This window comes from Aphelocoma coerulescens, chromosome 6 (assembly GCF_041296385.1).
Source record: "Aphelocoma coerulescens isolate FSJ_1873_10779 chromosome 6, UR_Acoe_1.0, whole genome shotgun sequence".
NCBI lineage: Eukaryota > Metazoa > Chordata > Aves > Passeriformes > Corvidae > Aphelocoma > Aphelocoma coerulescens.
The window spans coordinates 36,240,312-36,256,857 of NC_091020.1; the positions used below are offsets into that span (position 1 = coordinate 36,240,312).

Here is a 16,546-nt window from a genome sequence, read left to right on the forward strand (position 1 = left end):
CTGCACAGAGCCTAAGCTGGAGCCTTCCAATGTCCAGCCACACATCACTCCATGGACAGGTTCCTCAAGCTTCAATGTTTTATTCCATATAAAACAGTGCTTTATGTTGCCATTAAAGCCGGGGTTTTTATGCTGCTTCTTTCCCATACGTTTATTTCATCATTACAGGTTTTTCTAAGATCAGCACAGCGACAAAATAATCCCCAGGAGCACAACTGACTGCAGAGCCAAGGCACAGCAACCTGCACCAGCCAGCACATCCCACCCCTGCCTGCTCAGCCCCATTTCCCAGGAATCCAGCTGGGATCCTTCACAGCATCCTGCCAGGGAAAGGCTGCACGTGGCTTTAAATTCCCTAAATATCCTGTGCTCTCTCATAGAGCTTTCTTCTGATTCTCCTTCACAAAATGTAAAATAAATTGTATTAAAATGAACTTATAAAAATGACCACTGCATTGTGCACACTCTCAGTTCCCCTGAATTCCTGGTGATTTGCTTCAAGGGAGCTCCAAGGAATTTCCTCTGTGAGGGGGCAAAGCAGCAGAGCCTGGATCCTCACCTGCCCAGGGCCCTTCCCACACCTCCCCCCTTGTGGCACTGCCCTGCTGTTCCCAGGGTTACTAATTAGGCTGCCAGAAATTAATTGTAAGGCTGCAAAACTGACCATAATCAAAGGTCTAAAAAATAAGTATTCACTTCTAAGACTATTGGTTGAGCAAATCCCTGTGATTAGAGACACTGGACTACACAAGGTAGGAATGGGACACTGGTCTCTAATGGAATCAATTAATCACACACACAGCGTTCAGCCTTCCAGGCACCCATAAACATGGAGACTGAAGTTGGAAATAATTTAATTTTGGGGTTTTGAAGTTCATTGCTACTGTGTGAACATGGCCTTTCATGAACTTTAGGCTGGGGGAATGTGGGAAGGTCGTTAACCCCAATGCCACAGATCATTAACCCCAATGTCACATTCTGAGTCACACGTGGATCAGGAAAATGCAGCCTCCCCTCCCTCACAGGGAGGAATTCCTTCCCAATCTCCCATCTACACGGACCATCCTGCAGTTTGAAACCATCCCCCTGTCCCATCACACCCGGCCTCAGCACTGTCCCAAACTGTGCGTGTGGGATGCAGCCCAGGCTGGATTTAGGCTTTCTGCACGTGCTTTTCCCTCCCTGTCCCAACCCTGGTCCCTTCCCCAGACCTTCCGAACCCTCAGCCCTTTTTGCCAGGTCCTGTGGCTGGACCTGCCCAGGCCAAGGACGCCGCAGAGGTCCCTGCCCCGAGGGCACCCCAAGGCTCCTGCCCAGCCTGCCAGGGCAGCTGTGCCTCAGGCTGGTGGTGACAAAATCCAACCCTAACACCTTTCATCCTGTCCTCCAGCACAGCAAAATGAATCCTATAAAATTGTTTTATGGCAGCTCTGCAAAGGCCCCAGCCTTCCCTCCAGAGATGTGGTAAGAGAGAAAAACCAGGAGCCAAGTCTCAGGTTTACTGCTCGTGGATCGGGCGCTCCCAAGCTTTCTTTCCTAAAAAGCTGCTCTCCATCGTGCAGGACAGAACACCCCCAGCGTGGGTTTGCTGTGAGTGACTGAGAATGGGATGGCTGCTGAGGCATTCAGGGTGCAGTGTTTGATGGCCCATCACACACCCAGGGACAGCACCGGGACAATCTCCTGGCCTGGCACGTTTGTTGTCCCAGAGCCCAGGAGGTTCTGGAGGGACAGAGATTCCTGGAATCACCACTGTCCCAGAGCCCAGGAGGTTCTGGAGGGACAGAGATTCCTGGAATCACCACACTCGCCGTGCCCAGCTCCCCCAGCTGCACATCAGCTGCTCCCCACACCCCACTGAGAACATGTCTCACATGGAATCCTGCTTTCCAGATAAACAAGGATTTTGTCCTCCCTTGGTTTCTCCTCTAAAATACTCCTAAACAGGCAAAATGTTTTCTAGGGGTCAAACAGGATATTCTTTGGGAAGCAGCACCAACTCCCTGTCCCACAGCAGCATTAATTCTGCTTTCTGCTCTAAGTTCAGCACCAGCCTTTTTTTGACTAAGTACAAAACATTTTCAGCCATTCCACAGAATCCCTGAGGTTGGAAAAGCCCTCCAGGGTCACCAAGTCCAGCCTGTGCCCAATGCCCACCTTGTCCCCAGCCCAGAGCCCTGAGTGCCACCTCCAGGAATTCCTTGGACACCTCCAGGGATGGGCACTCCAAACCTCCCTGGGCAGCCCCTGCCAAGGCCTGAGCACCCTTTCCATGGGGAAATTCCTGCTGCTGTCCACCCTGAGCCTGCCCTGGCCCAGCCTGAGGCCGTTCCCTCTCCTCCTGTCCCTGTTCCCTGGGAGCAGAGCCCGACCCCCCCGGCTGCCCCCTCCTGTCAGGGACTTGTGCAGAGCCACAAGGTCCCCCCTGAGCCTCCTTTTCCTGCCCCTCACTCCTCTGGGTCAGTTTGCTCTTCCCAGCCCTGATCCCAAAGCCCTGCTCACACCCCTGGGATTTCTCCGGGTGGCTCCTCGGCAGGAACAAGAATCCCTGAGACCCATTTCTCATTAAAAGCTCTCCCATGAACACCAAGCCAGAACTGCACCTTCTGCAGAATTCACTCTCCCTGTGCCTTGCTGTGCTACGCTTCAATTACCAAAAAGATGGAACAAGCACCCTCATTTACATTTTTAACTTAATTGGCATATAACTGTTCTAAAAATAGCCTCAAGCATTCCAAGCACAGTTACAATCACCCTAAAGGCTTCCAGTCAGCCAGAGCTGCCCAGCCAGGCAGGGATGCCCCAGTGCCTCCTCAGCTGCCACCTTCAGGAAGTTTTCACTCAACACCCAGAAAAGAGCGATTTTTCCAGGCAGCAACCACACCTCAACCTCTGGGAAAAGACCCAGGCTGTGCTCTCCCGGCACGTTTGTAACACCAAACACCCAGAGAATCTGCTTGGGACTTCACCACGCTGAGCAGCCAGCCTGTGAGTGCCCGTCCCAGCTGAGGATGTGCTGCTGGGGCTCAGAGAAGGTTTTCCCACAGAACCCCCGGAGATGAGGGAGGAACCAGCTCAGTTCACTGACTGCCCCTTAAATGTGACAGGGACACGACCATGACAAACATCCACAGAACCCACTCCTGACACCAATCCCAGAGAACGCCTCCAAACCCCTCCAGAACCCCAACTTCACCCCCAGCTGCAGCGCTGCCACCCGAGCCCTCGGCATCCACCAACACCCACACACAGCAGCCCTGAGCTGCCCAGAGCCGCTCCTCAGGGCCACGGCAGGGACCTTACCTGGGAAGGGCGAGGCCAGGAGCGGGACTTTGATGGGGGACAAGGTGAGGAGGTGGCAGGGCTGGAGGCTCGGCCCCGGGGGGCCCTGGGGGGCCTCGGGCTCCAGGGACAGCAGCGCCAGGCTCTGAGTGCCACCCGCTGCTTTAAGGCTGTTCTGGCAACCACCTGTGGGAGAGAGACACAGCGAGTGTGAGCTGGAGGGGAGAGCAGAGGCTTGGGGAGAATGATGTGCTCAGCATGCTGAATTTTGGCACAAAATGGAACAAGATGCAGCATGTCCCATCTGGCCTGTGTGCCCCCTCAGAGAGACACCAGAGCCTGAGCAGGGGTTATAGAGAATATAGCTGTATTTTGGGCTCAGTTCTGGTCTCCAGAGCTCAAGAACCACAGAACCACAGAATCATTTACATTGGAAAAGACCTCCAGGATCATTGAGTCTAAATCTTGACCAGTCCCCACCTTGTCCCCAGCCCAGAGCTCTGAGTGCCACCTCCAGCCCTTCCTCGGACACCTCCAGGGATGGGCACTCCAAACCTCCCTGCCCAGCCCCTGCCAAGGCCTGAGCACCCTTTCCATGGGGAAATTCCTTCTGATGTCCAACCTAAACCTTCCCTTGAAGGCCCCCATCTTGAGGCTGTTTCCTCTCATCCTGTCACTGGTTGCCTGGGAGAAGAAACAAAGAAAGGAAGTCAAGCAGCTACTGGAGAGCGTCCTGCAGAGGCCAGAGATGATTTTGGGACTGGAGCATCTCTGAGATGAGGAGAGACTGTGGGAGCTGGGCCTGGTCAGTCTGGAGAAGGGAAGCTGAGAGGGGATCCCATCAATCCATACAAATATCCTCAAGGGCTGTCAGAGGATGGTGCCAGACTCTGTTCAGCGGTGCCAGAGACAGGACAAGGAGCAACAGCCAGAAACTAAACCACAGCAAGTTGCAGCCCAACATGAGAAAAAACTTCTTTCCATGGAGGGGCAGAGCCCTGGAACAGCTGCCCAGGGAGGGGCTGGAGTCTCCCTCTCCAGAGACATCCCAAACCCTCCTGGACACGTTCCTGTGTCACCTGCTCCAGGTGACCCTGCCTGGGCAGGGAGATGGACGGGTGATCTCCAGAGGTCCCCTCCAACCCCAGCTATTGTGTCACTGAGATATTTCTGAAGGACTCCCAGAGCCCCTTTGTTAATTGTGATTCCAAAGCCCCAGCTCGTGGCTGGAGCATTTTCAGCCATTAAACCCCACAGATGTGAACACATCACCACAACCCTGAGGGACGAGGCAGCAGTGACTCACACACAAACTGTGCAGGATTATTAAATTTAAATGAAAAAACTTAATAAAAAAGCCAAATATTTGAACACATGGAACACAATTATTCTCAACTTTCCTAACTGTAACTGTCTGATGTCAAATCTGAATTAACTCCTTGCTGTATTAGGCACTCACTCTTCCCTCACCTGCCTGGCTGCTCTCCCGTGCCCTGCACACAAACCAAGCTCTACATCTCATCTCCTTCATCCCAAAAACACAACAGGGCACTTCATGGAATCGCTGAGGCTGGAAAAGACCTTCAGGATCATCAAGTCCAGCCTGTGCCCCATCCCCACCTTGTCCCCAGCCCAGAGCTCTGAGTGCCGCCTCCAGACCCTCACTGGACACTTCCAGGGATGGGACTCCAAACCTCCCTGGGCAGCCCCTGCCAATGGAACCCAGGAATCTCCCAATTCAAAGCTCAAACACCCTTCAGGCCCTGCCCCATTCACTCCCCAGTCTGACACTGGCAGGGAAGACCTTCAGAGCTCAATCTTGGCTAAATATTTAAATAAACAAGAACAGGAGTTGTGAAACTCTTGAGCAGCAAAGCAGATCTGACAAACAGCAGCTGTTCCTCCCTCCACGCTGAGCTCAGGATTCAAAAATTAAGCAATCATCAGCTTATTATGGCATCCAGCAAAGCTCCCAGCTCGGGTGCAGGTCCTGCAGGCAACAGGAGACAACTGTGGCCCCACAAATCCCCATCTGGTCCCACTCGTCACTCCAGGCATTTCATCACCCCGAGGTGTCTCTTTCCCTGTGTGTCCTGGCAAGGAGCACAGGGAGTGGCTGCTTGGGAAGGGTGACTGTGGGGTGAGGGATGCAGCCCCCCTACAACAACTCCAGGGAGGAGAACCACAGCAGAGACCTTGGATAAGATCAGGGAATGGTTTGGCTTGGGACGGACCTTAAAAATCACCCAGTGCCACCCCTGCCATGGCAGGGACACCTCCCACTGTCCCAGGCTGCTCCCAGCCCCAATGTCCAGCCTGGCCTTGGGCACTGCCAGGGATCCAGGGGCAGCCCCAGCTGCTCTGGGCACCCTGTGCCAGGGCCTGCCCACCCTCCCAGGGAACAATTCCTGCCCAATCTCCCATCCAGCCCTGCCCTCTGGCACTGGGAAGCCATTCCCTGGGTCCTGTCCCTCCATGCCTTGTCCCCAGTCCCTCTCCAGCTCTCCTGGAGCCCCTTTAGGCCCTGCAAGGGGCTCTGAGCTCTCCCTGGAGCCTCCCCTTCTCCAGGTAAGCACTCCCAGCTCTCCCAGCTTTGTCACAACCCTTTACAAACAATTATTTCCCAACAATAAGCCCTGCATTAGCCAAACAGAAGTCACGTATTTTCAGTGTCACCAAAAAAGTCCATTATTTCTCCAGTATTCCTCCATGCCAAGGAGCACCTGCAGGTGCACTAAATAACAGGCACACAGGCCACAAAAACCCACAAATATTTAAGTTTTCATCATTCAGAAATGGATAGATGACAACAGATTTTCTGCCAGAGTGACAATGGAAATTAAAAGAACAAAATATGATCAGTGTCCAACTAATCCAAGCTCAAATAGAAGCTTCTTGTTCATTCACCTGGGAGCTGGAACAATCCTTCAGTGAGGTCAAACACCTGCCCTCCCAGAGCCTGTGCTCATTCCCAATTCCAGCTGTCTGCTGCTGGGAAAAACCCACAAAACATCTCCTGTAGCTCTTGTGAAAACGAATGCTGTCTGCAAACACGACTTTTCTGTGGCTTCCTGCAGGGCACAAGAGCAGAAAGGTTGTTTATTTCTCATTTGATTCTTTTATTCTGGAGAGGAGGATGCGATTTCCCCAAAGAGGGCAGGAAAACAGGAAAATAATGTGAGCCTGGGCTGCCTGGCCAGCCGGAGCCTGCGATGAGCAACACTCCTGGAGCTGGGCTTCCTTATTAAACTTTCATCAGTCCCTTATTAAAGTTTCATCACTCAGTTGAAAGAGAAGTTTGGGTGGTTTCCCCTCCTTTGATGAAGTTCTCTCTCCTTCTCTCCTGCTGAATAATTCTGGGGAGGAAGGACTATCCCTGTGGCTGTCAGTGCTGGACAGGGAGCACGGGCAGGGGCTGGCGGGGCCACGCTCCTGCTCTGCCTCAGCTCAACAGCATCCCACAGTTCATCCACTCAAACACAATGCTGGATTTGCCAAAGCCTCTGGAAGCTGGCCCAGGACTCCTTGAGAGCTGGGGGCTTCCATGTGAGAAGTTCTCCTCAGAAACAAACCAGGTCTTGCTGTAAGTTTTTTTTCAAAGAGGCTTTGAAAGGATTTGAGTTACCATTAATCATCCTGCATTTACAGGGGGAATTTCAAAAGTCAAATGCCATGAAAAGAGGAGTAAAATACTATCACTGATATTCCAATGAGGGGGAAAATGCAGGATTTTTTCTAGCAGTGGTGTTTTCCACAGATCTGTTTTTGCCAGGCCATGGTACATCCTGGCAGTGAGGTGAAAACTTGTCCTCTGAATCCCAGAGTCACTGAGGCTGGAAACGCCCTCCAGGATCACTGAGTCCCACCTGTGCCCCATCCCCACCTTGTCCCCAGCCCAGAGCCCTGAGTGCCACCTCCAGGAATTCCCTGGACACCTCCAGGGATGGGCACTCCAGACCTCCCTGGGCACTTCCAGTGTTTCTGTTCCCAACGTCACCAGCACCCCCTGACAGCAGTCCTGCCTGCAGCAGCTCCCAGAGCCTCTTGGGAGGAACTGTGTGCCTGCACCCAGCCCAGCTCCTCACAGCTCCACAGCCCCCCCAGCCCACCTGATGGCTTTAAGCAGAATTTTCTGTATTTTCAAGTAGGATTCTTTGTATTTTTAAGCTCCAGGACTTAAAGCAGCATTCGCTGTCCCTTCCTTTGACCTTGGTTGCAGATGGAGCCTGGTGGTGCCTCTGTCACCCTTAACCCCCTTCTGAATGCAAACAGATGTTCCCAGGGGTGTCAAACTCAATGTTTATGGAAAGTTCTTGTACTTCACAACCTGCCTGGCTGTCTTGGGGTGACCTTATGATGTGTATCCCATATCGCTGCCTATGCAGCGATATGGGATACACATCATAAGGTCACCTCAAGACACTGGCATTGGCCCGAGGGAACATGGCACCTCCTCCTTGCACCGACCTGGGGTTCTGAGCTGAACCTGGCTCAAAACTGAGAGGGAGGCACCTCCCAAACGACACCAGAGACCCCCACAGGGCCCGGGCAGGGGCAGTGAGACGTGTTCGGTGAGCCTGTACCAGTGACACGATTCTGCAGGAGGCAGGTGATGTAATAATGATGTATTAGACAGGAGGGTGTGCGGAGTTTCAATGGATCAATCTGGATTTTCATCCCACTGCAAAGGAGAACACAGGGATATCCCTGTGAGGAGAACACCCCGATATCCCTGTGAGGAGAACACAGGGATATCCCTGTGAGGAGAACACCCCGATATCCCTGTGAGGAGAACACCCCGATATCCCTGCAAGGAGAACACAGGGATATCCCTGCAAAGAGAACACCCCGATATCCCTGCGAGGAGAACACCCCGATATCCCTGTGAGGAGAACACAGGGATATCCCTGTGAGGAGAACACCCCGATATCCCTGCAAAGGAAAACACCCCAATATCCCTGAGAGGAGAACACCCCAATATCCCTGAGAGGAGAACACCCTGATATCCCTGCAAAGGAGAACACAGGGATACCCCTGCAAGGAGAACACCCCGATATCCCTGCAAAGGAGAACACCCCAATATCCCTGAGAGGAGAACACCCCGATATCCCTGCAAAGAGAACACCCCGATATCCCTGCAAAGGAGAACACCCCGATATCCCTGTGAGGAGAACACCCCGATATCCCTGCAAAGAGAACACCCCGATATCCCTGCAAAGGAGAACACCCCGATATCCCTGTGAGGAGAACACCCCGATATCCCTGTGAGGAGAACACCCCGATGTCCCTGCAAAGGAGAACACAGGGATACCCCTGCTTTCTGGATATCCCTGCTTTCCAAGGAGGAAAACAGCCGATGGCAGTGCCACTGTAAACCCAGGAACAGCCCCGCTCACTTTTCTGCTCCGAGGCAATAAATGCAAATCCCTGGCTCCTCACAAATACCCCCTGCCCTGGAAGCACCGGGAGAGCTGGATTTATTCACCAGGAGGTCTCAGGGTCAGGTAGGATCATGTTAAGGAAAGGTCAGAACCACCAGCCCAGCCCATAAAGACATTGCTCGTGGGTATATTTATGTCATTTAAGTGGGAAAACAACCGTCACTCAAAGTTTCTCTTGATTTGGAGAGATAACAGGAAAAGCACCAAAACCCCATAAACTTAATAAGCAAAACAAAAACTTTGTGAAGGCTGTGATTAAAGCCAAGCATTCCCAGACCTAATAAAGTGCTCAGCTCGGCTGTGCTTGAATGCTCCACAAACAAAGAGAGGTTTGATGGCTTTGCAGGGACATGAATGGGGTCCTGCTGTGCTATTCTTGGTCCCCAAACAGGGAGCAGCACACGCACTTAACTACAAGATAATCCAATTTGGGAAGCCAAAACCTGAGTGCTTGTAAATGCAGATGTGCTTCAAACACTGAGCTGTGCTTAGGAAGTACAGGAGGTCAGAGGTCCTGGGTCACTTATTTCATGAGAAAATAGAACCCAAATCTAACACAGAGCAGCCCTATTTAATTCATAGATCTGTAAACTGGAATTAACAAACTGGAATCACCGAGCAAACTGGTTTTTTCTGTGTTTGGATGTGTATCTCCATATCAAAGCCAGTGCTGCTGCTGGCTGCAAGAAACACTGGCTCGGTTCTGTAAAGGGTACTGGCATTAAGAGAAAGAAAAGACATTAATGAGAAGGATCCAAATGTTCATGTCCTTGGGACGTCCCACACAACATCCGTGTCTCTAAGCAGGACAGACATGGAACCAGATGAGCTTTAAGGTCCATTCCAACCCAAACCATTCCATGGTTCCGTGAAACCCTTCCCAAACACACGCACAGGAACACGCCCTTGGCAAGGGAGCACTGGTGGGGATGCTCCTGAGAGCCAGGAGTGCCCAACTGCACCAGCACACCTCCGAATGACATCAGGGACAGGGAAAGCACGGAATGTCCTGTACCACAGGGCTCCTGCTTTCACCTGGTGGGTGCCACCGAGGGGTCCTGCCAGCACTCCCTCACCCCATCCAGCAGCCCTGAGCTCACAGGGATGTGCAGGACACACGGGGGGGGGCACAGGGACACACCTGGCCAGCCCTGACCCACACAGCCGAGAGCGCAGTGCAGGAGACAGAAATCTGAATCCTTTCTTTACAGAAATACCAATCACAGCAATCTGAATCCTTTGTCACAGTCTTCTCTCTGCAGAAACATCTAAATGCTGCCTTCCTCCCCAAAGCGCCGCCCCCCGCACACATAAACCAGGCTATCATTGCCAGGCAAAAGGCCACCCTTCTCAGAAACACTCAACACAGAGTACATAAATTCACGTTTTGCAGTTTGTGAGAGAATAATAACTGCTGCTTCTCACAGTAAATAACACCTTGGAGTAGCTGGAGCTGCAGCTGTTAAATTATGCACATTACCCTTCGCCAGCCTCCGTGCTCACTCCTTTATCTGAGGAACGCTGCAGCTCCATTGAGAAAACAATTATATCATTACTGATAACTGGGGAAGGCAGAGCCGCCGTAGGAGCGGCTCCCGAAATGAATCCTGCACAGAAACCTGATTAACTTCCCTTTTATCCCACTTAACCGAGCAATTTTTATTACTCTTCACATTAAGTGCAAGGATTCCACAGGAAATACCTCCAGTGCTGCCATAACACCTGGAGAAGCAGCTCCTGGTTGTGGCTGCAGGGCAGGGACCAGGCCACCCTGCAGGAATGGCCACTTGTCCCTCACGAGCTCTGGAGTCCCCTGACAGCCTGGGATGTTGGACTGGCACTGACCACAGCAACCAGAGAGGAGATCTCAAGAAGGATGGGAAGGAATTCTTGACTAGCCCTGGCACAGGGTGCCCAGAGCAGCTGGGGCTGCCCCTGGATCCCTGGCAGTGCCCAAGGCCAGGCTGGACATTGGGGCTGGGAGCAGCCTGGGACAGTGGGAGGTGTCCCTGCCATGGCAGGCCTGGCACTGGGTGGGCTTTGAGGTCTGGGATTCCATGATTCTGTGATTCCATTATTTACAGAGATGGCTGGGGGGATTTATGCTTCTCCCTGCCCTTCTCCCACCTCAGAGGTGGAAGCCAGCACTGAACCTGCTGCTGGGGGAAGAGCAGGATCCAGCTGCAGGGCTCCTGAGCAAACAGCCATGGGCACAGGCATGAAACCCTTCCCTTCCGGTGCTCCCTGCAGCCCACAGACGTGGCACCAGGTTGGCAGTGTCCCTGTTCTGCCTGGCACTGTCCCTGAGCCCAGGAATGCTCTTGCCTTCTATCTGACACTTTGCACGTGATAAAATATGCTTGTGCACATTTAAAATATAGAAATATCTTAAAATACTGACTTTTTTAAACATGCAGAAAGAGGAGGGGCTGTGGTTCCCCTGCCCAGACCCCCTCCCTCACCAGCACACCCATCCTTACAGCCCCTGTTCCTCCTGCCTGGGAGCACAGCTCGGTGACTCCCCAGGCAGCCTGGGCACACAGCTGCTTTTATGGGTAATAAATACCAATAAATACTCTAATAAATAGGAATGGATTAATGACAGGGTCTCCCCTGTCACAGCAGTGCCTCCTCCAGCTGAGCCCCAGGCAGTCCTGGCAGCAGGAGAGGACAGCTGAGCCACAGCTCTGCTAAAACACCAAAACATGGACCCAGACTGAATGGGCCAACACGTTCCAGGGTATTCCCTGCTAATTAATCAGGCTGGCTAATGAGCCCAGGAGCCAGGATCTATTCCAACACACTCCAAACCTCAGCACTGATGGCAAACACAACATCCTGAGTGCTGCACAGCTCTGAAATACAAACTACTTTGGGGAAAGGCCACGGAAAGGGAGCCTCAACCCCTCTGCTCTCAACCCCAGGGACAGCACCTTCTGAGGAGGGCAGGAACAACTGGCAGCAATCAGTAATTCTAATTCCCAGTTTAAGAGTGTACTTAGGGGCTGAAGCATCAGTGACACTTTACTCCTCAATCTTCTGTATAGAACAACTGCTATTTTAATTTACTCCTGCAGCAACAAAACAGAGCTCCAACCCTACTGGAATGCATGGTCTGCTCTTGGCCAAGGATAAATGTTCTTTTCCAGGTATAAATCTTGGTTACCTAAAGCATCACAGAATATTTACACAGTTAATATTTATATTTATAGCTTTTAGTTCTTCTGTTAAGTCACGCAGATTAATGGAATTTATTTCACAAATGACTGAGCCGTAATGAGATGACGGATCCACTGCTCTGCTCTCCTGCTGGCTGTCTGCACAGACCCCACCAAACTCTTAAAATGAGCAGACAGCAGAATCCTGCATGGGCTGTGCCACAGAATCACAGGATCTTTCAGGCTGTCAGCGATTTCTTGTTTAAAAAACAAACTCAGTAGATGGGGAGTGGTTGGTCCCTTCCTTGCAGAGGTCACCAAGCAGCTACAGAACAGCCTGGCACAATCTGCCATAATTGCACGCGGCCTTTTCCTTCTCTCAGAGTCATTCAGAGGATGAACTGCACTTGGCCATCAAGGGTCTGCTCAAGCAAGAGATTTTCAGCTGAATGGAAGCAAACCTTCACTTTGGAGAGCAGCTTTGCCTCTCTGGGGGATGCATTAAGGGAAAAACACCAAGAAACAGGCAGGTACTTAATTATTGATGCGCTTATATCCTGACCTGGGATCAGCTGAGGGGCCAAGATGAGCGTGGGCAGTGGCCTGGAGGCAGCAGCTGGCCTGGCTACAGCCATGGCTACTTGATTGCTCAGCAGCAGAGGCTTCTCAGCCCCCTGGAACAGCCTGGACTCCTCAGGTTGGATCCAGGCCGAATCCAGGGCAAAGGCATTGTTCAAGTAGATCTGTCCAACAGAAAGAAAGAAAAATGTTACAGTTTGAGATCCAAAATTCAGAAATACAAGTGAGAACGAAGCGTCTTTTACTCAATATTACAACAGGCAGTGCCTCAGCTGGGGACAAACTTCCCAGACCAGGTGGGTTTCTGCTCCCTCCCTGCCGAGGCTGAATCGAAGAGACCACTTAAAAATTAATTGGCTTTGACATGACTCATCAGCTGCTGCAGCAGCACAGGAGGCAAGGAATCACTGAGGGCAGTGTTGTCCTGACACAGCCGCTCCGAGTGACCCCGTCGGCACCAGGGTCACGTCCCCAACCGGGACATGGGGATGAGGGACAGGGCAGGACAAAGGCACAAAACAGCTGAGCTGCAGCAGGGGACAAAGGACAAAACCAGCTGTTCAGCACACAGCTGGCAAATGGGCAGATGTGGGGAATGGAGGCGGGATGGGGACACGGGACCCCGAGGGACACCCTAGCACCGGGGGTGTGGCAGCTCTGCCAGCGCTGGACTGTGGCACCCCTTAGGGACAAGCAGTGGGAAAACCAGGGAGAAAGGGGAGATGGAAAACCCCCATAATCACATCTTGTAGGAAAATGAAGACATTCTACTCAAAGGAATGAATACTAAAGACATTTCAGTCTCATTAAAACTCGGGAACAGTGAGGCTGTAACTGCTGCTCCATCACCTGCCCCTTCCAACATTCCTCCTCCGCAGGGTTTTCCTGACAAACACCGACCTCTCACAGCCCTCCCCAGTTCACTGAGCCCACAACACTCTTCAGCTTATGTACTTCATATGCTCCAGCCTTAAAAACCCTTCAGCACGCCAGGACCGCACTTACTTTGCAGTTGGGCAGCCTTTTATCAATCCAGCTCTTCCCGGCGTGAGGCGGCACCGTGGCTGTGTACACGGGCGGCAAAACCGGAACAAACTCCACGCTGGAAGAAGGGGAAAATCCTACGACCGGGGAGTGAGCTCCAAATAGCCACTTCGGAGGGGAAAAAAAACCACAGGAGGAGGAGTTAACAAAAGGATTTTTACCCTGAGTAACCGATGCTTTCCATGATTTCCTAATTACGTGACAGATGAGCACGGAGAATGTCAGGAATGTCCCTTCAGCCCAAGGGTTTGTGTTTCTTTGGGCATCGCAGGGTGAGCAGCGAGCGGCACTGGCGGCACAGAGCGGTTCGGGAAGCCACAAACCCATAACCTGGAGCAGGGCAGCACCGGCAATGGCTGCAGCCGCCAGGCAAGCGGGGCTTCCTCTGCTCACACTGAACCTCACACGCGAACCCAAAACAGCACCAGGAGGTGCCTTAAAACGCGTCTGGAGAACCAAAGGGAACGGCAGAAATGGTTTTTTTCTCAACTTAAATTCGCCTGGCAAGTGGGTTCCCACAGCAAAACCACCTCTGCAGGTTCGTCGAGTGGTCTCCCGCTGGGGAATAATTGATGCTCCCGTTTCATTAGAGCAGCACCGACTGTTTTCTCCCGAACCACAAGAGACGCTCGAGCTCGAAAAGGCTGGAAATCATCACACCGAATCGAGCGGACACCACAGCGCTCACAGCTCGCGTTTATTTTTACTGTCTACCAAAAAAACATGAAGCCGAGGCAAAACTGCGCGCACAGCTCCGACCCCTCCGCTGTGACGGGACGAACACCCGGCTGCTGCAGGCTCCGCTACCGCGAGCAGCCTCATGGCAGCAATTAATAATTGAAATATTCATCAGGGAAAGCACTGGCGCGACACGCTGGTTCCAGTGACACGGCTCAAAACTTTCGTCTTTATAAATATTCACAGAGCGCACAGCGGCGATGCTGCCCCGGCTGCCGGAGCGCGCCCGGAGCATCCCTCCCGCTCCGGCTGCATCTGCGGAAAGCGCATCCTGCAGCCGGCGAGGAGCCGAGCCCCGCCGGAGGGACCCCCCGGCCGCATCGAACGGACCCCCAGCACCTCTGGCAGCCCCTCTCCTCCCGGAGAAATGCCCGCCGCACGTTTCCAGAGCCGCTGGAAGTGCCGCGCTCCAACACGCGCGGGGCCGTGACCGGCGAGCGAGCCCGCGGGGCGCAGAGCATGGGGAAGGGGATGCAGAGCCCGGGGAAGGGAGAATGCAGAGCCCGGGGAAGGGGGATGTAAAACCTGGGGAAGGGGAGATGCAGAGCTTGGGAAGGGAGGGGTGCACAGCCCGGGGAAGGGAAATGCAGAACCCGGGAAAAGCGGGATGCAGCGCCCGGGGAAGGGGGGATGCAGAGCTTGGGAAGGGGGGGATGCAGCGCCCGGGGAAGGGGGATGTAGAACCCAGGAAGGGGACATGCAGAGCCCGGGAAAAGGGGGATGCAGCGCCCGGGGAAGGGGAGGATGCGGAGCTCGGAAAGGGAGAATGCAGCGCCCGGGGAGCCCCCCCTGCCCCGCGGGGTCTGTCCCGCCGCCGCCCCCATCCCGCCCGGCGCGTCCCCGCCGCGGGCGGGGATCTCGGTGCCGGGGCCGGCGGCTCCGGGAAAGTTGTGTCCCCGCACGGCGGCTCCGCCCTTACCTGGCCGTGCAGGAGCGGCTCCGCGGCCGCGGGCAGCAGCGGCAGCAGCGGGGGCTCGGCGGGGCCGCGCCAGCCCGGCCCGGGCCGCACCAGCGCGGGGGGCGGCAGCAGCAGCAGCGGCGGCGGCGGCGGAGGAGGAGGAGGAGGAGGAGGAGGGGGGGGGGGCCCCGGCGGCGGCAGCGCCCACCCGGAGCAGCCCCGCGGCCGCGGGCAGCACCCAGGCCCAGGGGGGAGCGGGGGGCTCGGCGGGCGGCGGCCACAGCAGCGGCGGCGGGCGCGGGGCGGCGGCCGGGAGCATCCTGCATGGCCCGGGCCAGGAGCGCCGCGCTCCGCTCGCCTCCGCCGCCCGGCGCAACTCCGAGCCCGCGGCACCGCGGGCAGGCTCCGCCCGGCGCGGGGGGAGCGGGGCGGGGGCGCGGCGGGGCCGCCCCGGGGAGGGGAGGGATGGCGGAGGGACGGGCGGAGGGACGGGGCGCCGGCCCCGGGGCAGGGTCGCTGTGGGTCGGCGGAGGAACGAGTGGGATTTTCGGCGTCATCCCCAGCGGCCGCAGGTGCGGGAGGCAGCCCCTGCCCGCGGGGGACGCGTGGGGAGGGCAGAGACGGCTGGGGTGCGCCGGCACTGCCGACACCCCCAACCTTCCGGAGCCCCCCTCACCCCTAAAATTCCCCGGACCACCCAACCCCCTCAACACCTCCGACCCCCAAAGCTCCCCAACCTCCTCGCCGTCCCCAGAAGCCGCAGCCCCCAAACCTTCCCGACCCCCCCAGTCTCCCCCTTTCCCAGGCCGTGCGAGTGCCACGGAGTCAGAGTAGCAGCAGGGTCGGGTATCCCACGGCTGCCCCTCAGCCGAGACCCTTCTGCCGTCAATGAAAATGACATGGATTTAAACTGCCAGAGGACAGGTTTAGGTGGGATAGTGGGAGGAAATTCTTCCCTGTGAGCTGGGGCACAGGGTGCCCAGAGCAGCTGGGGCTGCCCCTGGATCCCTGGCAGTGCCCAAGGCCAGGCTGGACATTGGGGCTGGGAGCAGCCTGGGACAGTGGGAGGTGTCCCTGCCATGGCAGGGCTGGCACTGGGTGGGTTTTGGGGTTCTTTCAAACCCAAACCAGTCTGGGATCCTGGGAATTTCCTGGCAGACCAGAGGAGAGGAGCCTGGTGCCGCTGCTGCTGCCTGAGAGCACCTCCCTTGTCCAGTCCAGCCCAGCCCAGCCCAGGTGATTCCGGGCTGAGCGCCCCAGGCCCAGCAATGTTCCCTTACAACCTGTGGGTTTGTTTCTGCTGCCGTCTCCTCTCTACTGTGAAATGAAGGAGATGAGCAAGCCTCTGCTGACGGCATCACAGCTTCCAGCAGCTCCAGCAAAAAATTAAAGGGATGAATAACAGC

At 54.8% G+C, this 16,546-nt stretch overlaps 1 protein-coding gene across 1 annotated transcript in view; it reads right to left on the minus strand.

Moving 5' to 3' along the window:
* TCERG1L (transcription elongation regulator 1 like) overlaps nt 1–15,530 on the minus strand; it is a 50,140-nt gene extending 34,610 nt beyond the window's left edge. The window contains 5 exon segments of the mRNA XM_069020295.1: nt 3,304–3,468; nt 12,444–12,624; nt 13,466–13,612; nt 15,162–15,329; nt 15,331–15,530. Coding sequence (XP_068876396.1) covers nt 3,304–3,468; nt 12,444–12,624; nt 13,466–13,612; nt 15,162–15,329; nt 15,331–15,459 — 790 coding nt within the window. The 5' untranslated portion in view covers nt 15,460–15,530.
* Nucleotides 15,531–16,546: the final 1,016 nt, after the last annotated feature.